This window comes from Pseudopodoces humilis, chromosome 2 (assembly GCF_049639895.1).
Source record: "Pseudopodoces humilis isolate 2021_Gansu_Grassland_sample_001 chromosome 2, ASM4963989v1, whole genome shotgun sequence".
NCBI lineage: Eukaryota > Metazoa > Chordata > Aves > Passeriformes > Paridae > Pseudopodoces > Pseudopodoces humilis.
The window spans coordinates 8,541,235-8,564,852 of NC_142201.1; the positions used below are offsets into that span (position 1 = coordinate 8,541,235).

Below are 23,618 nucleotides of genomic sequence, written 5' to 3' on the forward strand. Positions count from 1 at the left end.
ATTACATTACTGTGCAAATCAGGGTGTGAATGAAGATTTCTCCAAATCCCTAAAAATCCCTAAACTGGTATTTAGGATGGGAATGGCTGAGGTGCTCACCTCAAACTGAAAAATCAGGAATTTGGCTGAGTCTGATAATACAGACATCTGAGTTACTTCCATGTAACTTGAGAGCTGTCTTTCATTAACCTCCATACAGCTTTCTTCCCCTTCTGCCCCTCACTCAGTTTTCTGAAATTCACTTGTGTGCTTGCAGAGTATTGAGAGTTGTCATTTATCACAGTAAAGTCAGGAGTTGGAAGTTGCAAAACTTTCTGTGTTGTAGTTACTGATTCTGTGTGTCTTTAAATGGCTTGGTAAAGGTAGAATAAGCAAGTGCTGACAGTTGTTTGGAACAGGTACAAATATACAGATACACATTTTGTGCACAGAGATAGGTGTAGATGTAGCTCTCCCAGCCCTCTGTCCTGCTGATGCCCTGCTGCTGAGACTTTTGCTGAATGAAAGCAGAAGGAATGACATCTGCTACAAGAGATATGCTGCAAGGTACAAGTGGCCAGAGCCCTTGCCTCACCCCCAGCCAAGTTCCAGTAGGATTAACATTTCCTAAGAGCAAACCAAAGCATTGCAGAGCTGGATTATTTACTAAAATGACTGTTAGCTGTCAAATTTGAATCCCAATGGGAATATTTACCTGTAAGAAAGTTGGCTACAGGTTTTGTTGGAACCTTTCTCTATTTATTAATGTCGCCTTGAAAGCAATATCCAGGAATGTTGCGTTTGGAGAGTGCAGTATGAAAGAGAAAACAAAAAAAACTACTTTCTGGTACTTTTAAAACATTTCTGTTTCCCTTGATTATGATATTCCACAAAAAAACCCCGAAACCCAGTAAAATCTAATTATGTCATATTATAAATAAATTAATCTGAGAGGTCTTGTGCTATCTTTTAATATTAATCTAAATTTGACACAAATAGAAATTTTTCTTAGGTTTTTCTGAGGAAATGGAAAATGTATTCATTTATTCTGTGCAAAATATATTTTTAATATGCATAATTTTCAATATATCAAAGAAAGATGGATATCAGCATGCTGTTTGAATTATTAAAATGCATTTTTCTTTTTACTTTTGACAGTTTAGTCAAAACAATTAATTAAAATTAATGTTAGTTCATAAGTAAATGAGGACTACAAACCCAGCTATTTAATAACATAGGACTAAGCTCAGCTTAATTACCTGTCAGTTGCAATGAGCTACGAACATAAATACAGATGCTCCTATGGTTGCATTGATGGCAATAATTTGCTTGTTGACTACACTCTGAGAGACTGCGGTGAAATACAAAAAGAGGGTTAAAAGGTGGATTGCTGCACATCAATAAAGTTGCTGCAGGTGGAACAGACACTCTAGTGAACATCAGAGCATGGACATCAATTTCTATTATATTCCAGCAACTGCAATCAATATCTTACTGTTTTTAAATTGAATCTATTTATTTTTAAATATTTATTTTGACATTTCTGTAAAGTCTTATAGAATAAATGCTACATCAAAATAAAGTTGCTTTTCAAGAAAACTTCCCTTGTTAAAAGTTGTAGGACATACTATTTAGCAAGTTAGCAGGCATCTTTAGGAGACTTATTCATGTCAGTTGTAATTTTAGTAGTTTTTTTCTTTTTAGAAATACAGAGTTAATTTATTTCATTAAATCTCTGCTGACTCTTTCAAGCTGTTGATACACCCATGCTCATAGTAAACTAAGAAGTGGAAATACCAAAATTTCAATATTTTGAAAGATGCAGTCCCACCTGTGTGATTTGTTCAACCACTAGAGAAGAAGGAAGGAGTTCTGATACCTTCACTCTGTCCTTTGTTCTTGTGCTGAAAAGTGTCTTGATTACCACTGGTAAATAGAAAATGGTAACTTCTGTATTTTGTTTTCAACAGGTTTCCATTTCGGGTTGCTGGAACAGCAGACAATTGTCTTCTTACCTTATACCCATACTTGGCATTGCACTGCTCTGATCAAAAAATTATCTGGAGAAGCAGTAAGCAGTAAACAGTACCTCTGAAATTATATGATGTCCATTAGTATTAACAGTGTTTTCAGAGTGACAACAGGAATCCATCATCATCAATTTTCCCTCATTTATTGCAGGGGGATGCTGCAATTAAACTTTTAAAACTATTTGATAGCTTCAGTTTTCTTGCTGAAAATGAGGACAAGTTATATAAATTGTTAGATAATATTTATTGAAAAATATTGAACAAACAAAAATCTTACAGAATGTTTTGTGAAATGTTCTAAATATGAATAAGGAAAACAGTCCAAACATTAGAGAATAAGTTAACTTAATTTGAATTGTATTGATAGGCAGTGATCATATGTTTTGAAGAAAGCAAAAGAGAAACCACATGATGTAATTTTAAAATTTGATCATTATTTGCCTGTTGGGAATAGTTTTCAGAGTTTTTTAACTCCTTTCCTTGAAGGGAGAAGGTCACAGCTATCTTTTAAGGCCCAATAAAAACCTGTGGTCAGAGAGCAGAAATATTTTTATCAGCACTATGTCTCCCTGCTTGCCTCCCTCTGTCTGCCTCTGTCTTTAAATCTCTGCCTGTGTCCCCCTCCTGAACCCATCTCTGCTGCCTCAGTGATCTGCAATCTCTGTGTGTGGCTGTGCTTTTGGGAAGAGGTTGGGATCATTGTATAATTCAGGTTGGAAGGGATCCCTGGGGGCCATCTAGTCCAGCCTGCTTAAAGCAGCTTCAATGTGGGGCAAAAGATTATGTTTTTTTATAGCTGTATATGTGATCTGTGTTTTGATGACATAGAGAAGTTTTTCAGATAAGTAAGTAAGTCCTTAGATCTGAGACAGATTTAGCCTCAAAGACTGAATTGTAAGACTGCATTAACCTAAAGCAAGTGTGTCACTCTGAGTATTTAAGAGAAAAGATAATTGATACTTGGGAAATTGAGAAAGGGATTAGCAAGAAGACAGGTAATGTTTTGGTCTTTCTCAAAGAAATGGAAGAAGATTGGTAAAGGTACCATATCATTCAGGGATCATAGCACAATTAAATGAAGAAGGAAGGGGAAAGAAGTATTTTCTCCTATTAATGTGTAATTTTTTTTGTTTATTTTCTATATTTTTTGTGATCAATAGACCATTTTTGCAATCCACTGAGATTTAAGCCAAAAATGGAGTGATGGTTTTATAATAAAGGATCTCCCATTAATAATGGGGTATTTGTCCTGCATTCATTACTTATTGGTTTGTTCACACTTCAGTTTGTGTCAGTTTTGAAGCAAGCCATTGCTAAATTCTTTGAGTCTTTTTTTATATGATTTTGTATAGACTGTGTTGGTGTGGAATGGTGTTTAATGTGAGCAAACCATATCTGTACAACACAGTGTCTTTGGAAGGTATGCAGGAAGGCTTTGCCTTCACTCACACACCATGCTCTTATTTCCTACAAATGATAAAAATAACAGTGCCAGCAATCAAAAGTTTAAAGATAATCATAGAGACTTCTTCCTTCTCTTAGTGGTGTGTTTCCTTTTCTGGAAACTACCTTTGATGCCCCTTTTATTTTGGACTGACAAAAGATGGGCCTCTAATCCTATATTAGGCAAACATGAGAATGTCAGAACCACTGATGGATTGATAAAGTTTACTTCTGAGTTTGGTTTGTAAAATACATGTTGAGTCTGAATGAGCTTGATAATGATGTACTGAGACTCATTACACAGCTGTGAACAAGAAGTCCTTAAGAATATTTTGTTCATGTCACAGAATTCTTGAACTAGCATTGTTCTGATAGGTGCTTGTCAGCAAATACGAAGATGCATCCTATAAAATATACAGTTAATGGGGAAAAGAAAAACAAACCTTGAAATTTTTTCTGGACCCCAGTCTAATGACCAAATAAGATTTTTATGAGTCAGATAGGAACTGTTACTTGATTAATTGAAGCATGAAGTAGAAAAATACAGAAATAGATATTAATTTATAATTTGTTAGAGCGCAGACAGTAAAATGTGTTTTCTCAACTGCAACTTGAATCTTTTTTTACAGACAATCAAGACTTCAGCACTGGAGAAATTGTTTTACAGCCATGTTTTACACCACGATCATCATCACATAGTTATTCCACAAGTTCTTTGGGTGTAGCTAGTGACTCAATCTATGAAGATTCTTCATCAGGTATAGTGCAGCACATAAAATCAATGATCTTATAAAGAATGAACCTCTTTCTCCACATTGTATTGTTTTTCTTCTTAAATCCCAGTAAGATATTTTTTTTTATTCACAAAGGTATCAATTAAATTTATTTTTACATAATTTAATGAAAATGCAACAGTGGTATTAAAATACCACTTAAATTGGTATTGTTTTTCTTCTTAAATCCCAGCAAGATATTTTTTTTAATTCACAAAGGTATCAATTAAATTTATTTTTACATATTTTAATGAAAATGCAACAGTGGTATAAAAATACACCTTCTAGGATGGAGTCACCTAAGTTATTTGTGCTATAAGGAAAATTATTGTTTGTTTCCTTAGTTACCTTTTTGTGAAATGGTATTGTTGATGTTAACAACTAATAGTTGTTAAAATATATATGTTATGAACAGATCAGAATTTAGGAGGGAGAAAGCCTAACAGAGGGGAGAAAAGTTGAAGGGTTTATAGATGTAGTGAGAATTATACCTGTACAATAATTCTAAAAGTGAACTTGCAGTGACTGACAGGCAAAGCTGTGTCTGTTGGAACTGTGTGTGAGACTGATCCTTTTTAGATTCTGGATGTAGTTTTGCAAGCCATTCCTGAATTTATTTTTTGCTGGTTGGGTAATGCTTTTTTCTGAAAGTGAAATTAGATTTCAGTGTATCATTTGTTCTATTATTAAGACATGTGTATGTAATTTAAATTGTTTTTTCCTAAAATAAGTTGATTGTTTGTTGTCTGGCAGTTTTTTGTACTTCGTTGAATATTTTGGTACTAGACAAAAATGGGGAAATAAGAAATCTTTCTGGATGTTTTATTTTGTGTGTATCATTCAGAGAGTACCACTTGTGAAAGTGAGAGCAATGAACAAGAGAGTGACGAGAGCGAAGAAATAAGAGAACGGAGTGAAAGTGACAGTCAGGGTGATGGGAGAGGAAATAAACGTGAATTATCATTTTTTCCTGACGAAGATAAGGAGGAGTACACCTTCTTTCAAAAGACCCTGAAAGCTGTGAAGAGTTGGTTCACACTGTTTGGCTGGTCTAAGGGACAAAATCCCATTTCAGTACCTCACTCACTGAGACGGTAATTCATGCCTGCTTCGAGCTAACTCCTGTCTGTCTCATAACAGGCTAACAGATGTCTGTCTCATGCTCTAATGCAGTTTTCCATCAAAACTGTAGCATCTATATGGTGCTTATATGAAAATGTCATCCAGGTGTTAGTTTTTATTTTCTAAAATATATTTTCAACTGTGATACCATGTATCATAATGTAGTGTATGTTAAATGTGCAGTTCAAACTATATGTCACCTTCTTAACTGAAATTGATTCTCCTCTGAGAGTCAAAACTTTTCTAGCCTTTGTCCCTTCTTTGGTGGCATAAGTAAGTGCTTTAACAATATGTGTTTTTCTCCCACATAATCTAAAGATCAAGAAACAGATGAGAAATAATATTTTATAATTAAGAGTCTTACAAGAACCCTGGAAATTTATCAGTGGTGGTGGCCTCACTTATTTGATCTTTTCTGTCTTGGTACTAAATAGTGAAGAAGCCACTCTCCTGGGAAATAATCATGTAGACATTTATAAACATGATAAAAATCCAAGTTATATTTGCAGAAAGCTTTTAATTATGAAGGAATAAATATTCCATGCAGTTCAAAATTCTTACTTTATTATGAATGTTCTGTAAAGATAGAAGTGCTGCACTTTTCAACCTTCCTTGCTGCTGTTTTTAATTCATGGTTTATTAAATTAGCGTTGTGATACATGTAATTGTAGCTCATTTTGTGCATTTAGAAGAATAATATCAAAGGCTTTTTCTCTCCTAGTGATGTGTGTATAGTCCAGCTAACTGTTGCACAAGAAAAGAATTTTAAACGAAAGGTTGACAAATATAAGGGATTTTATGAGATGATATTGCATCTGAATGGACAACCAATACCAGGCATTGCAGCGAGCCAGTCATTGCCCCCTGATTCAGTAGAAAGAATGTTCCAACTCCACTGGCAGCATTCTGAATTGCTTTCCTTCCTTAAGTAAGTACAAGTATCATGTGATGTCCATGAGTGCGTATTTTCTTTCCAATTTTATAATTAGCATATTTCAAGCCTTGTTCTGTCTGGAAAAACAGATGGTTTAGGGTTTCCTTTATATTTGTGAGAAGAGATGTATATATTTTAACCTTTATTTTTTCCAAGGTTATCTGCAGTTTACACTAATAAGTGTCCTTCAGCAGGGTTATATCCAGCACAGGAATTCCATAGGAACTCTGCTTCTTTAACTGCAAAAGATGACTCATAAACTTTCTTCTTAGACAGACTCAGTAGACAGATCAAGTTTTCCATTAGTGATGTCACCATTCCACTGATGCTCTTGGTGGAGCCTGATGACTCTTATGTGCAGTCTTCCCACTGAGATTTTCCAGGAATCTAGGAATCTTGAAACTAGCATAAATGATGTTTGTTGAATACTTTAAAATGATGAGTTGTGGGGTAAGTGGATCCTAACCCTTTTTGCTAAAAATAACAGCAGTTGGAAAGAACTACTTAAGTGTTTCTAATGTGTTTCTTGGGATTTTTTTAAAGCTCTTTAACAGCTAAATTTTTATAAAAGTCCTCAGTTTTACTGAGCTTTGGCTGTTAAGTCACGCATGTGTTGAGAGCAGAATTGAAGCAGCAGCCAGTTGGTCAAGGCTAAGTCCAGTGCTTCTGTATACAGATGTTTTGATGACTGATGGATGTTGAGGTCAAATGATCAGACGTGGAGTAGTAATCCATACCAATCCTGAAAAAACACCACAGGTTTTAATAGAAAAGCATTTCTAGCTGGACTCCTTTGCTTATATGTATTTTGATGATCTTGGAGGTCTTTTCCAATCTGAACTCTTCTATAATTAATTAGATGCTCATTCTGTGCTCGACATTACCACATCCTGTTTGTTTTCTACCTCTCCTAGTTTGTGTGAATTCTATAAGATTTCTTTGTGGCCCCTCATTTATGGATCTACTTTTCCTACTTATACATTTTAGGATCATCTAGAATATTTGTATTTCCTCACAGGTGTTTATAGATCAGGGTACAATGATGTCTGGTATATGCACTGCTGGCATGACAGTGTAATGATGGGAAGACATCTGTATCCAGCTGAGATATGAGTAATCTATCTGTGATCTGCTATCCCTGCATGTTCACTGTGATTTGTGCTGTGGAAAGTCAGCAGATAGTTCTTAGCTTTCTTACACCAGCCACTACTTTCTGGTCAGGATGGTTCAAATAAAGCATAATTTGTATCTCAAATAGTCCACTTGTCAAAGCAGGTGAATGGTGCTTAGTGTTTCAAGCAACATTCCAAATATCAGTTTTATTGTCCTCCAGTCAAAAGGTTTCCTTGGCATTACCACAGCAGTAAAGGAAACACTTGGGTATCTTACAGTACAGCCAGCTTGTTGCAAGCCCTATATTTTGGGGAAAAATGTCTTAACATTGAAAATACTGATCTTGGACAACTGGCTTCATGTTTAATATTAACCTGAATGGGGGGGAGTTTTGTTAAGACAGTGTTCCATGGTAGTAAAATGCAGCCAATTACGAGAACATTCAGTTATACGGAACTTTGCTATGATGACATGTAACCTTGTTACATACTTGGAGTGAAAATTACAGATTACACTTACTCCCGTGTATTTGCCAAGTAAAAACATCAAAAACAGGATACCTGAAAAGATTAATACTGTATAGCTTTCTTCTTTTTCACTTGGGAGGAGCTGAAGTTTAAAAGGGACTTAATAGAACAGTTTCTGGGTTAGTGGAAAATGGGAATTTCAGACATGGTGAGTTTTAGAACCAGACTTCTAACTTGGTGCTGTTTTTGTGTCCCTGGTTAAAATATTTTTGTTTTAAAAAATATTGTAGATAATTATATAAATCATGAAATTTCCATAATTTGAAAAGATAAAGAATAATTTTCCAAGTGAAATATGGAAACTGAAATTTCACTCTTACTAGAAAAATATAATTCTGGGAGAAGAGTAATAACTTGTCATGATCCTAATTGCAAACTCTGATATTTGACTTCTAATATACAAATTAAATTTATTTTGAACTGTATGGTACTGAAAAGTATGATCATTTAATTTGAATAAAAGGCTGGTTACATAAGAAGAAATGCTAGTTTAATTTTTATTCCCATTAACCATTTTAAAAACTCAAGAGAAAAATTTAAATCTAGATATGCTATGATAATCTTCCTGACCTAAAAGTCAGGAAGATTTCTGTTTTCCTGAGAAAAATTAGCTTCAAAATGCTACATTGTTTTCCTTTCTTTTAAGCAGATTTGTTTAAACTATGTCATTTGAGATAAAGAATAGCCTTTCTTCACTTGGAAAATAACTTTTTTGGTATTCAGTTAAATGAAGTTGCCTTTTGTTACAGCAATTACTTTTCTTGTTGCATTTATAAGCAACTTGAGAAGAGATATCCATTGAGAGTTTTGAAATACCTTTGATTACACCCATTTGACTTCCAGTATCATTTGTAAATATGGAACTGCAGATAGAAGCATCAAGTTTTAATTCTGCTGATGTTATCAACACTGGTCACTTGGCATTCACATGGAAATGGCTATTATTTGTTTTCATGTTTTGTGTTATAATAAATCCTTCATGGGGGAGCAATGCTCATAAAGAAGCCAATTTGAGAGTTGTATGTTCTTTTAGCGTGTAGTTGTAGCCATAGGAATTGAACATGAGTTACTATCCATGAAGCTCATCTAAGCAATTAATGAAGGTGGATCACTAGTCCAGAGGCTATTCAGGTAGAGAAGATTGCACAAAGGTTGAACAACTTGAAAAAACTTGATTTCTCTTAAAAATAATTATCATTTCTATTTACTTTTCCTGCTTTGTGATTTCAGAAGCCAAGGAGCATATCTTTCTCATGTTATGCCAGAATTTCTGCTTTCACCTGAAGATTATGAGATATGGACGGAAGTGAATACTGGACTGAGGGTAGGTAGGTTTGGTGTTTCTTCTCTTTTAAACAAATCCCACATGCTTAGTTTCAGTCTTTTGAATACTAGTGGAAGTTCTTGGTGAACAATGAGTGTACTTACTGTGGTGACTGTTTTGGATTGCATAAATCTAAGCACATGTGTGAGACTAAGTAGGAATTTAAGTTGACTCCCACATTTATGTTGGTTTCCCTGTTTTTTTTTCAATTCCTTCTGATACTGTTGATACCTGATATTAATGTCCAACAGGTGTGTTTTAAAGTAGAGATCAGATTATCATACAGATTTTACCGTTTTTAAGTATTTTGTGTGTTTTCCCTGTTTCCTGATTGTTGCTTTCAACTTTTGTCAATTCTTTATTATGGTTCTTACTCCTGAACTGCAAATGGTTTTAATGTTGGTCACTATTGCACTATAGTAGATATTATCACTCATTTATGCCATTGATTCATTATTGTCCTCTTGTGAATTTCCTATCCAAACTGATGAAATGAATATTGAAATAAAGTTCCCATCCTTTTATCTGTAGTGTTTTACACCTGAAGTGAAGAGAGGAAGCATGAGGAGCTCAGGCAAATTAAGTGGCAGGCCTATTTTTGTTCTGGAGGACAGAACGTTTGAGACAATGAGCAAACGAGCTTGGACAGATGTGCTGCTGCAGATATACAAGGTAAATCACAGATATATTTACTACCAGATTCTAAGGAACTGATAGCCAAAAGCTTTATTTTGAAGAAGACCTATGGTATATTGGAGGTTTATTTTTTTCCGAACACATTTTTAAAACAAAATACTTGTAAGTATTTTTTTTCTCTCTAAGAGAGAAGGAAAAAGAGAGAGTGAGAATATTTTAATTTTCTTTAAAGCTTTATAATTGTGTTACTATATTCCAATAAGGAAATGTTATATTAGAACAGTCTGCATTTTGTAGAGTTAAATGTTATATAAATATTAGTGCAAGTAAAGAAATCTCTGTCATGCTTTTGTGTTACTTTGCTTAGAAACATTTTTACTAGATATAATTGTCTAGATGTATAACTGTGGCATTTATTACCTTACATTTCAATGGAATTTTTAAACAGCTGAGCATTTTTTTATGATACCTATTTCTTTTAAAATAAGATCAACTTGTTTGGTATAGACTTCTCAAATTTTGTTCAATTTTATTTTTATTGATGGTAGAGAAAAAAAACTTGAGTGTCATGTTTTCCAAAGTAAAACTTCTGTGCTCATCAATGATCAGTAGCATTTATGTATTTAAAAGGAAAAATTATTTCTGTTCCAAGGCATGGAAAATAGATTAAAAATATAGCTAATATTTGTGCTTCCCAGTACAAGACAGAGATGGATGTACTGGAGCGTGACTTCAATGAAGGATCCCACAAATGATTTAAGAGACTGGAGCATCTGTCATTTAGGGAGAGACTGAAAGAGCTGAGACTGTTCAGCCAGGAGAAGAGAAGGCTCAGGCAGGGAGTTGTATCTAGGAAATGTATTTCAATACCTGAGGGGAGGTTGCTTGTAAAGAGGACAGTGCCAGACTCCTCAGTAATGCCTCATGACATGATAAGAGGCACCAGGCACAAACTGAGATGCAGGAAATGCCTTTAAACTTAAGAAAACTTTTTTCCTGTTGAAGTCACACACTAGAATGTGACCACTAGAATGGATGTCCTGAGGGGTTAGTGGAGTTAACTGTCCTTGGAAATATCCAAAGCCCAGAGGAATGCAATCCTGGTAAAGCACTCTGATTGTTCTTGGAGCATGAGGTTTGGCCAGGCAATCTTCAGAGCCACCTTCCAGCTATTCTCTGATTATGTGATTATTGATTTGGAAAGCACAATAAAAAATAGAGATGGAACAGTATGTATACATAGGCTGAGACAGATGACTTAAGAACACATGGGAACATGGGTGTGGAAAAATGCAATCATAGTTACCAGAAAGCAAATCACTTTGCTGTTCTTTCAATCTGCTGAAGTATTCACAGGTACATGACAGACTAGCACAGAGCAAAACCCCACCAAAATTAATAGTATTCATGTATGTTTTGTTGTTTGGGTTTTGTTTTTTTTTTCCTGAAGAGATGAAACCATAAAAAATGGGTAGCTTGAAATGCCTTGATTTAATCAGGTTTTATATCAGTCAGGTTATAAGAAATCAGGTTAAGAAATCTTCAGTATCAATCTAGGCTGGGGGATGAACAGATAATGAGCAGCTCCACAGAGAAGGATTTGGAGGTGCTGGTGGATGAGAGGCTGGACATGAGCCACCCCTGTGCACTTGCATCCCAGAAAACCAATTTTGCCCTGAATTTTATTTTAGGCCTTTGATGTGAATCTTTTCATGAGAAACAATCAGTGTAATTTGGACCTAAATAAGTGACTGGGTCAGGAAAGGTACAATTTGAATGTCTATAGATTGTGCTGGACATCAGTGTAAGTAGCTCAGCAATTAGTGTTTTGGATAGAATATGTAGAGTAATTCTTGGAATACAGATGGCCTAGTGGTTTCACAGGGTTCATCAAAACTTGGAGAAAAGTTGAAAACAAAAAATATTTGGAATCATGGAAGGGACCATGGAAGGAGCACTGAGTCCAACTCCCTGCTCTTCACAGGACTACCTAAACTAAACCATGTGACTTAAAGCAGATGCTCCCTGACCTCTGAATGAGTTGGTGCCATGATCACTTCCAACCTGTTCTGGTGACTGACCACCCACTGAGTGCAGAACCTTTGCCTAAGATCCAAACTTGTCCTGTTGCAGCTTCATTCCATTTCCTCGTGTCTGTATTGCTGATCATTAGAGAGAGGAGATTGGCACCTCCCTCTTCTCTGCTCTCCTTGAGGAATTTGTAGACTGTGGTTAGGTCACTCTTCAGCCATCTCCAAGCTGAACAAACCAAGTGATTTCAGTGGCTTCTCATTTGTCTTGCCCTTGAGACCTTTCACCATCCTGTGCAGTGGTTATGTGGCTGCTAATGTGCAATCTCCTAAGTCTTTCCTAAATTAGAAAACCTCTCGACTTTGAAGTGTTTGTTTTTGGTTCTTTTTCCGTCAGCTCAAAATTCTTTTTACAGTTCATGCTTTAAAACATTTTTTATCATTTCAGGTGTTTGTTCTTCCACGGGTTTCTTCCTGTATTGTTTCTGACCCATCAAGCTTGGAAAACTTGCAGAACATACCAGGAATAAAATCAGAACCTTTATCCAGTAATATATATTCTCGACATGAACGAACTGTCCTCATCTGGTTGAATAAACATTATGAGAAAAATCGAAAAATTGTGTGGAAAGATAGTCAAAGAGGTGAGCAGATGCTCTCACTATGTTCTTTCTTCTCATATTCCATTTGTAGACTTTTGCAATTGTTACTCATAGAGATATTGTGACAAGTTGCCACCAAAAGTGTTTATTTGGTATAAGTTATTGCCTACCCATATGTATTTAATTTCCTTGTGTTCCTGTGTTCCAAAATCAGCATTTTTTCATTAGCTGTGTTCTGTGTTCTGTGTTCTGTGTTCTGTGTTCTGTGTTCTGTGTTCTGTGTTCTGTGTTCTGTGTTCTGTGTGTTCTTACAGTTTTTAACTAGGCATAAAGGGTGATGTGAACCTTCTCACTTTCTTCTTTTCATTGAGGTTGTCAGGAAGTGCTAACAGTAATTTATCTTAATATTCCTGTTTATAGTCAGACACAGTTGTTACTATGTGTGCTCATAGTTCTATGTTTGAGAGGTAGCTTTTCAGAATTTTTAGAAGATTTTTGTATGTCCTTTATTCCATGATATTAGGGAAGGCAGTAGAGACCAAGGTTTCAGATTACAAATCTTGTCCTGCTTGCAAGGGCAGGTTGACTCTCATGATTGCTTGAGTAAGGTTAGATAAAATTACCCTTTCCATTTAAGACTGATCTAGGCAGTTCTGGTATTCAAATCTGATAAACTGTTCAACCACTAGTAATTATTACTTCTATTTTCATTCATGATTTTTAGTTTTTGCATCTTGACCCTAACTAACCTTTTTCAGTAGTAATTTTGGGTGTGTGGTGAACACCAAGAAAGGCCAATCTGGTGATAGGCAGGGATGACTTCCAGAATGGCTCATAAGCCATATAGACAAAAAAAAATTCTGGTGTTATTTTTTGCCTCAAGCGATTTCTGACTTCTTTCAGTTAGGGATAATTTATTTGGATGTCACCTTCCATAAGTCTCATTTTGGCAGAATCTCTATCTTGCATATGCTTTGACTATCCCTTTGCTTTTTTCATTTTACTGTGAAGAAAACTGTAATGGCTATTCTCAAATATGTTGAATACTTCCGCTGGTAAGATTGAAACGTTAGTCTGTACCTCCTGCATCCAACAGAAACTAGCTCTTTTTGTATAGTCTGGGTCTGATCTTATGATTAACTCAGGGAGCTCCCTAGCTAAATAGCATGCCCAGCAGTAGGTGGGTGTGTTTGCAATATATTATTTTTTATTATCTGTGCCTGCATTAGTGGAGCTTTCTTACAGCTGCAAGCTCTGCTCTGCTGGGGTTTTCTGAGCCCTCTGTGTGTAGATGGCAACTTGGAGAGAGAATGGCTCTGTCTGGCCAGGGTTGTGGCTCACTGTAAATGCTGCATGGATAAATTCCTCATCCCCTCTGTCTGTTCTCTGGATTGCAGGCTCCAGTAATACCTGGGTGTAGAGGCATGTTCTGGTCTGTGGGAGCTCAATGGGGAGAATCTGAGTGCCAAAATATTTTTCATTTAAAATTAAACTTTTAATTGAGTTGTAGTCTCTTAAGATGTGAAGAGTGAATCTGAATCCTAAAGTGCAGATTGAGTGAACATTACCAGACAAAAAAGCTGCAGATGTCCAAGTGGAGTATGTACTAAGGATGCATTAAAGGAGCCAATTATTGAGAGTGTTATTTTAGTTGCCTAAGAGTATGTAATGAGTAGTAATATAAAAATGAGGGGTCTGTTTTTAATAAGTCATGATATAGTTAACAGCATTGTAAAGTAGGGGTTTTTTGCAATTTTTTAGCTCAAAAGGCTCCCCAAAATTGGCACCCAAAAAGAACAGTTTAATTACAATATTGGTATTCTCAGAAAACAATAATAAATTCTGCTAAATCATGCTGTCAGTACAGGTAACTCACTAGGTTGATATATTAGTGCAGATCTGATTGTAGCTTTGACTTTGGGTCACTGGTGAAGATGAATCCTGTGGTTACTACCAGGGGACATTTATGTGCATTATAGTTCTCTCCCACAATTTCACTGAATTACACTTCTCTGCTTTCAGAGAAGTGCAAGATTGGAATGAAAAGGCAGAGTTTATATACTTCCTGCATATGGGAAGTTACAGATACTGCCTTGCTATATCAACTTCTTTATAGGTTTTTTGGTGCATGAGTTCTGTATTCTCTTCTCTGTAGGGGACACAGAAAGAACTTGATGTGTGCATATAATCATGCACTTTTCTTTTGCTTATATTTCCATTTCTCTCGTCAAACTTGTCAAAAAGCATAAATGAGCTTTGGCAAAGATCCAATAATCCAAAGAAAGAGAGAAAATTCTGAAAAATTGTGAAATTCATAGTCTTACTTTTTTGCCTTTTCATTATGAAGGCATTTAGTTCTGCAAACTTACACTGTTTCAGAGATGACCTGCCTCAATGTCTCTTTGAATCCTCTGTTTCAGCCTTCACTTTCCTCTAGCTTGTTTTGCATCTGCTGCCTCAGAATGAATTGGTGTCTGCTACTGTGCTGTTCTTTCTGCCAGATGTGGCAAAGAATCTGAAGGCAAAGAACACAGAAAAGGCTTGAGGGACCCAATGCTTTCTTTTTTACCTTGGTTTTTACTGTTTAAGATTGAGCACTGAACAGTCCCAGGCCCTTGAGACGAATGGGAAAGTCTGGAACAAGGAAGATTTAGCCTTGGTGGAGGAGGATCAGATTAGGGAGCCACTGGATGACCACAAGCTCAGGAGATCCATGGGGTTCACCAAGTGCTCACAGGCCAGTGTCACAAGGTCACATTCAATATCCTTTGAAAGGTCAGGACAGTCCGAGGGGGGAAGTTAGGAAGAGATTCATTCCTGTCTGGAAAGAGAAACCAGGAAGCTTCAAAGCCAGTCACCCTCATCTTGTATTTTGGAATGCTGATGACTCCATCAAATAATCTTTGCAAACATTACCAAGCATAAATACAGTAAAATTTTAGTGAGTAGTTGCCATGAATTTCCAAAGGGACAGTCATGCTGGATCAGCCTGATTGCCTTCCATGACAAGAAAGCTCAGTGGACAGGGGGAGAGCATGGATGTTGTTTTTCTCAGCTTGGGCAAGGCTATCAACAGCCTCCTGTAACATCCTCAAAATCAAACTGGTGAAGCACAGGCCATTTAAGAGCCCAGTGAGGTGGACTGAAGTGAGGCTGAACTGCCAGGCTGTAAGGGCTATGGTCAGTGGCACAAAGTCTGCCTGGAGTCTGGTGACCAGTAATATCCCCCAGGGGTCATTAGCCTGAATTTGTTTCTAAAGTTCATGCACTGGAGAAGAGCTTATATACCTTGTCAGATTTAATATTTTGATATACTGTTAGTCCTTTAAGTTTTATGATGTTAAGGTTAATCTGTAAAATTATACTCAGGTATTTTGACATTTTAAATTATGTTAGCTTTAAACTAAGTGTTTAAGCAGGCTTTTCCAGAGGAAATTAAGTGTCATAAGGAAAAATGTCAGAGTATATTACATGTTTGTGCAGCTCAGCTGAAAGTCCCAAATATCCTCAATTTTGAATTTTGGTTGTAATTATTAGCTGATTTTAAGAGAAGGATTAGGATTTTTATTTTATTTTATTTTATTTTATTTTATTTTATTTTATTTTATTTTATTTTATTTTATTTTATTTTATTTTGTTTTATTTTTTCAATTCTTACTACAGTGCAGATCAGACAACAATTACCACTTTTTGCTTAACATTTACATTCCTGCATATTACCATCCAAACACTCTGCTTTGAATATTTAGCCCTGACTAGCAAAATGTATTGACCTGCTGTTTTCAGCCCAAAATAGTCTGTTGGGTGATCAATTTCCACTAAATAAATAAAGATCTATCTTGGCCCCATTTCTCAGTCTTTCCTTTGATACCTAAGCTCCTTAAAATGGAATGTGACAGTGAGAAAAGCCTAAGCTACTGCAGTGCAGAGCGGTTTCAAATATTCATCTTTATTATACTCTTCTAAAGTTGGAGATAACTATGCCATTCATCAGAAGTCTTCTCTTGCAAGAATTAAGATCTTAATAGCTTAGAGAGAACATTAGTAAGGAGTTTAGTGTCTCCACATCTTCTCTCCTTACTGCTACTGAAAAATAAATACATTTTAAAAGCATGTTGGCATGTGTTTTGGAAGGACAGCTTTGTGCTATGTCTTGTTGACCACAAACTGGAAAGCAATGTTGAAACTTGAATCCAAATGCCATAAAACTTGAAATGCAGCTATGCCTGTTATGCTGAGACTATAATTACACATGAAATATAAGATTCAGTGCCCACTTAAGGCATTATATGGACAATAATAATGATAACAGAGGAAGCATTAATTATTTGAGCATAATAAATTTTCAGTTTACTTTCTAGTGTTCCTTATCTTCATGTTTCTTTTCAACATTTCTCTCTGAAAGACTAATTGCTAATAGCATGAAAAAGTAAAAGTCAGGAAAAACCATTAAGGAATTGCTGGTGTATTGAAATATCGGAATTCACATCCTACTGTTAGTCCCTAAACAGTAAAAAATCTTTCAGATTGGTGAATTAAATAGTCTCCTGAGAAGCTGTATGTCTCTTCCTTATTAATTATGACTCCTACCAAGGTAAAAAAAGATAAATTATGTTTTTGGAAATAGGAAATTTTCTTCAGCGTGTTCCAGGAACATTTTGAAAAGAATAGGCAATTCTATATTTAATATAAAATTGTGAGAGAAGATGAGAGCCAGTAAATATCAGCAATACCTGAACAGTCAGTCTATGTCTGAGATTCAGGAGCTGTCCCCAGAGCAGACACATCTTCACTTTACTGAGGAAATCTGCTTAAGAGGGAAGAGAAATTCTAATCCATCACCAGTGTAGGTATGTCTGGCAATCTTAGGCATAGTGGCAATCAAAAGACTTATTTACAGTTAGGAAAGCTTTGGATTTTATGCATTTTATTCACTTCCCTGTTAGTGGGTTTTCTTGGTTTTAATTTTTAATATTTTCTAATTTTGCCATTAATTCAGCATGGCATCTGAATTAAAATGTTAAGGGAGGAGATAGTATGATTACATATCTTCTCAAAATTTTATGAGAGTTAAATAGAATTCTTATTTTGAAACTGATTCTGTAGAACTTTTATTTAAGGTTGTTTCTGACACAGAAATTCAGAAAAATGTAATTTTTATTTCCTATATTTTCATTAATTTTTCTTCCTCTGTCCTTTCTCCTCTGTCCTCCTTTCTTTCCCCAGTTTTTAGGAAGGTTATTTAGGGAGTTCACTGATTTTTACATCTCAATTTAATAGTTCTCAGAGAAAATTGAGAAACTAAAGAATTTAGTTCCTTTGAACTTTAGCACCTTTGAAGGGTGGAAGAGAAGAATCTTGTTTAATTTCATGTAAAGGTTTTTCAGTTAGTATGACTGCAAAACAGTCTTTGCCGAATGTATGAATCTTGCTTTTCACACACTGAATAAAAAGCTGAAATAAAGAAGAGGAAAAATCTACCTAATGAACTGCTATCATGATTATAAAAAGTGTGACTTGAAACAAAGAGAAAAAAAAACATTGTTCTTGAGTGATAAATCCTGGAAAATATTTCCTGAAATATAAATTAGCAAAGTTTTAAACCATTTTTCTGTGTTATATTTCATGACCTGCACAGCAGAACATAAGAATGAAACATAAGATGTAAATATGGAACCCAATAAATAGGCTTTTCAGTCCTGTTTGCCTTTCTTTGTTGATTTGAACACTCCATGTTTGTTTCCTGTAGCTGAAAAACCCATGAGATTTTATCAGAATTTTATTTAATGAAAAAGAGAAAAATAATTCTGAGTTTAAAGTCCATATGCCATTGAGAAATAGTCAGAACTTCATGTTTCATTTAACTTTTTGGGTTTTTGAGTAGCATAAAAAATTGTTTTGTGCAATTAATACTGTCTGGCATTATTCATAATGAATATATGAATATGGGAAATAAAAGTATGATGAAGGGTAATCCTTGGAGTTCTATATTGAAAACATTCAAAGGGTTCATATTTGAAAACCTGTCAAAAAGATGTTAAAAAATAAAATAAAGCCTGAACTCTTTGGCCTATGTATATTTTTGTATATGTTTGTGTGTACATATATGCATACATATACATACCTGTTTATGTTTGTAGACTTGCATGCTTATATGGTGGCCCTCAAAAACACTTTTCTAAAGTGAAATAATCACACAAATGCTTAGAAAGAAATTTTGTTTCCTTACTTGCAATCCATTATGAGATGTCTAAACAGCAATTCTGCTTTCAGCCAGACAAGGAACTTGGCAGTGTTTGTATATTATTGGAATAAATAAAAATTCTGATTATTTATGTAATTAATGTTACTTCCTCAATGCATGCAAAATATATATATTGAGTGTGGTATAGCTGAGGATTTAGTAATACAACTTCAGATATTTTTTGAGGGGAAAACATATTTCAGACTGTGAAGTGTGAGAAATACTCTGTTAATTCATTTTAAATATCAAACAATAAATTTCATTGAGAGAAGTATTTAACTTTTTTTCTTGACTAAATAACAGAATACAGGCATTATAATAATCATTGTGAAGCCAATCTAGAAGCCAGCAATGCTGTAATGAATTGCTGTAATTTGTGGCATTTTAAATTTAAATGGTATCCTAAGTGAAATGCCATGGTGTGAGGTCCCACCCTTAAGGCAAAAGGATCATCCAAGATTCATAAATACTAACAATTGAAAGGAATGACAAAAGTCAGGGTCTGCAAAAACTCACAAGGTTTTAGTAGCAAATCACACACTTATCATGGGAGTTACATTAGTCCCCGACGTACTGTGTAAGGATGTGGCAGTGGGTTTTGGATAAAGAGGTGAGATGAAAAGAGAGAATAAAAGAATGAATGGGAGAAAGCAAGAGGTCACCAGCCCTGGTTCCAGCATGGTCCAGCTGATGGGATATTCAGGGTCCTGGGGAGGCCACATGGGCTTGGTGGTGCTTCCTCACCCTGCTGGTGGAAGTTTTCTGTTGAAGGCCAATGAAATGGAGACCAATGTAAGGTGATGCTGCTCTTACGTGATACATAAAACCCTCAGAAATTTGTCAATTTAAGATATTGTTCAGGATAAAAATTAGTGAAAATAAAACAAAACTGTATAAAGAGTGAAAGACTATAGGAACATTTTTAGGTGCAGAAAGATGAATGTGCATGCCTCAGGGTAAAAGTGTTCTGCAGCAGATGGGAATAAATGGGACATATCCCCAGTGTCTCTGTTTTTCTGTTACTGCCCCATGTGGTGCTTCTTGAACTTTTCTGCTTAGAATTATGAATTGACAGTGGTATTAAGTTGATCTGTCAGTGATATTTCAAGCATTCTTAGGTGAATAATTATCAGTTTTGATGAACAAGAGTTGTATCCTGAATCCTGCCTGAAGTAGGAACTGTAATTTTCCTTTCATCTCTAACAAAATTAGACTTGCTTGCCATGTTAGGAAAAATGTAGCTACACATGCTCTGTGTTCTGAAGGCAGATATGTTATCAATCTCTTAATCTTAAATTTTAAGTAATAAATGATAGCCTTTTCAAAAATTATTCAAAGGCATATTTCATCTCATGTTTCTTATGCTGTGGATTATATACTTCAGTACTATAATTTCAAAGCTTGTTCTGGTTCTAATGTTATAATGTACAGGAAAGGTTATTGTTACATATTTCTTCTGTAAATGTTTGTATTGTTCAATGCCAGATTTAAGCTACTGAAACAGTACTATAGGTATTATTAGAGCTATAGATTAGTTCCACCTCCAGAGATTTTCAGATTCCAGAGTAAGAATTTGCTATATAATAATATAAACCATTATTATTGCACTGGTTTACATTGAAAGGACATGCTGTGATGTATTAAAAGTTGATGTAGCTCAGTATTCTACCTTCAACAGAAGCTGCTTAGAGATGAGTACCACTGTAAATGTACAGAATTGCTTTATATATACTGTAAGGCTTCCTGCTTTGAAATTCAGGACTCATTTGGGTGGAGGTGGCACTCCTGTAATGCTGTACTAGATTTCCATTATGCAGATTTAATTGTATTTTCAACCTATGCAGACTTACATCACAATATTCTGAAGCAGTAAGTACACTTAAAATCTGTTCTATGTAAAATACTGTGTTTTGAGTTTGCTGCTTAAGACTGTAACTTGTTTCTTCCTTTGCTAACAAACTTGTGTATTCCACGGAGCTATTTAACAACATCTAGTTCATACTCTTGGTGTCATGCCTACTTACAAAGACTGCTGTTGTAGCACCATTCCATTGCTACTCTTAATAAAATAGTCTAATTTATCAATTTCTTATAAAGCTCTGTTTCATACCTTTAATCGCAGAAGGCTGTCAGCTTCAAGATTTTTGTGAGAATGTATTTGGTTTATTTGAAAATTCTCATATAATAGTAGCCTAGCTCTGTATATTTTTTCCTCTTTTTTTCAGTAACTTGGAATTTGAAAAAATTGTTTGTGGCTATGAAAGGGAAGATTTATCATTGGTATCTCTTGTGTCTCCTTAGATATAAAGATTTTTCAAGTGATGGCAAGAATTTAAATTTTTTTTATTATTTTTGAAAACAGCAAAAAATGTTTCACAAGAAATACAGTATTTTATTTAAAGATTTATTGATATTCTTACTGTTTTATATAATACAGCTCTTAAATTTAGTAGATTAAACTAAATCTGATCCTTTAAATTTTTCAGTCCTTGGTATAAGACCAGTTTTTACTCTGTGCATTGTGGCAGTGGTGGCACTGGTCTTATCCAGATAATTCCAGTACATCATATTTCTACTTATCCAGTTGATTGATCAGTTGATAAAAGTGAAACTCAAGGAGAACTCACAGTAAATCCCAGAAATGGAGGGTAAGACCAGAAATAATCTGCTTACTTCTCATGTACAAAGACTAATCTGAATATAACTGTAGTGTACTCAACAGGTGTTTGCCTAGGCTTTTACAAAAATCTCTGAAAAAGGAGATTCCACAATCTTCTTAAGGCAAAAATGTCCCAAAATTTCCCACTCATTTCCATTTGAAAGAGTTTGCTATTGTCTAACATAAACTCAGGCATGGAAAGTTTTGAGTTAAGTCTGTCATATCTCTTTTAAAATATTGTGTGCAATGAATCTTTGCTTTTCTAGTAACTTTATACATGTTTGCAGATTGTTATCTTCTCCTTCAGTTTCTCTCTTTCCCCCTTCTTGGCAAAACATTTCCATTCTTTCACTCTTTCCGTGTACTCAGCTCAGGGGTTTTTGTTGTAAACCCTTTTTTTTGCTCCTTCTCTTGAATTTGGTGCCCATTGCTGGTTTCTGTATCAGGTGAGATTTTACAGAAATGGACAGAAGCGAAAAGATCAGTCTGTGTGCTTAAGATGCATCTTTCCTGTTAATGCATACTAGCACAGTATTTGCTTTTTCTGCCACACTACTGGATTTACTCTTTTCTCCAAATTCTTTCCTGCAGAAGTTCTCTCTATCCAATTTTCCATTTAGCACTTGCATAATGAATTACTCTTAATTGTAGTATGCTGCAAGCATCATTATTGGATTTCATCCCATTTGTTTCAGATCATTACTCCAGTTGTTCAAGAGCTTAAATTATAGTCCTTTCCTCATGAATACTTGCAACCAATTTTTCTTCCCAAAGCCAGTTCTTTCATCTGTTTTATATTATCTCCAGATGGGAGTAAGATAATCTTGTGCAATTTTTAAAAATTGCATATGAAAATACTGGAAAGTACACAATCTAGGGCTTTTTTCTGTGGACAGCTGATAGCAGTTAGGGTTACTGTTTATCAGTAAAGTTTGTGCTTCACTTTACAGGATCTTTTTCCTAGAATACGTTCTCATTGCTTTTCTATGGCAGAATGTAATCAAAATCTTACAGAAGTTAAAATGCATAGTATTTTTCCTTGGTTCATCATATCATTTGCATGTCAAAGAAAAAAAAAAAAAACCCAGAGGAATTTATAGTGACTGTTGCTTGGTATTCTGCCAACAAGTAAGTGGTTGGAAAATAGTTTTCATATCTCACAAAAAATTTGAGGTTTCAAATCTAATCATAAATATAAAAAAAATTTTATTTTGGTGGTTTTTTTTGTTTTTTGTGGTTTTTTTTTTTTTGTGAGAAATAGATCTTGGCAAAAAAAGCATTGCAAATCCTTGTAGACTTTCTATTGATTCATCAGGCTAAGAGCATCAAGTTATTAAAAACTCAGTGGATCTGGACTTACTTTAAAACTAGTTAAAAAAAAAAAAGTTGGTCAATAATTAGAGTGCCATGGCAAAACTTGGCTGTTTCTATGTAGAAATGCTTCATGAACGAAGCAAGCAGTGTCTTCAAGAGTTGGCTTAACCTGTCACAAGAAAGATGGAGACAATGCAGTTATACTTGGTTGCTACATGCATGCAACCTGATTCCATTACAAGTTAAAAAAAACCCCAGCAAACCGATAACAAGTAAATGCATTCAAGAGTTAAGTTGGTCCCAAATCACTGAATTGACTGTGCATGCTTCTTCCTTTAGGGCTGAGCGGAATCAACAAGTGAAACAGAACTACTCTCATTTCAGATCCCTTGCAGAGGCCTTTTGCAATATATTTTTACGTTTCCATAACCATAACAAGTGTTTGAGAGCACTCATAAATGTCTGTACATCCACTCCAAGCTAACCCTGCTTAGTTATTTTCTTTTACCAAGTATTTTCACCTCTTGTCATGGGTGAGACAGAGTACAAAACACCCTGTGGTGGGTCAGGATCCTGGGTTTGTTGTAGGACCAACTCTTGCCCTGTTGGATAATTTCACACATCCAGTTGCTTCCCACAGCACTGTTCACATTCCCTCTGTGCCAGGGAGGCTGCTGGAACATCAGGGAAAAGTCTTTGTCAATTTCTGCTGTGCTGCTGCTCACAGACACCAATCTCATGTCCATCCAAACTCCCTGGACATCCAGTGACATTTGTCTCTGTGCATCTCTCTGATCTTCAGAATCTTCTCCCACTTCCAGAACCTTTCCTCCAATTATGAATTTTTTTCACCTTCTTTCCAGCCCCCTGTTGTCTCATCAAGGCCGT

General features: G+C 35.3%; 1 protein-coding gene across 1 annotated transcript in view; it reads left to right on the forward strand.

Moving 5' to 3' along the window:
* Positions 1-23,618, forward strand: part of CFAP47 (cilia and flagella associated protein 47) — a 260,715-nt gene that overhangs the window by 51,695 nt on the left and 185,402 nt on the right. Inside the window, exons 27-33 of the mRNA XM_088051635.1 lie at positions 1,950-2,050; positions 4,082-4,210; positions 5,070-5,319; positions 6,069-6,275; positions 9,152-9,245; positions 9,777-9,917; positions 12,360-12,555. Coding sequence (XP_087907761.1) covers positions 1,950-2,050; positions 4,082-4,210; positions 5,070-5,319; positions 6,069-6,275; positions 9,152-9,245; positions 9,777-9,917; positions 12,360-12,555 — 1,118 coding nt within the window. The remainder of the gene's footprint in view (positions 1-1,949; positions 2,051-4,081; positions 4,211-5,069; positions 5,320-6,068; positions 6,276-9,151; positions 9,246-9,776; positions 9,918-12,359; positions 12,556-23,618) is intronic.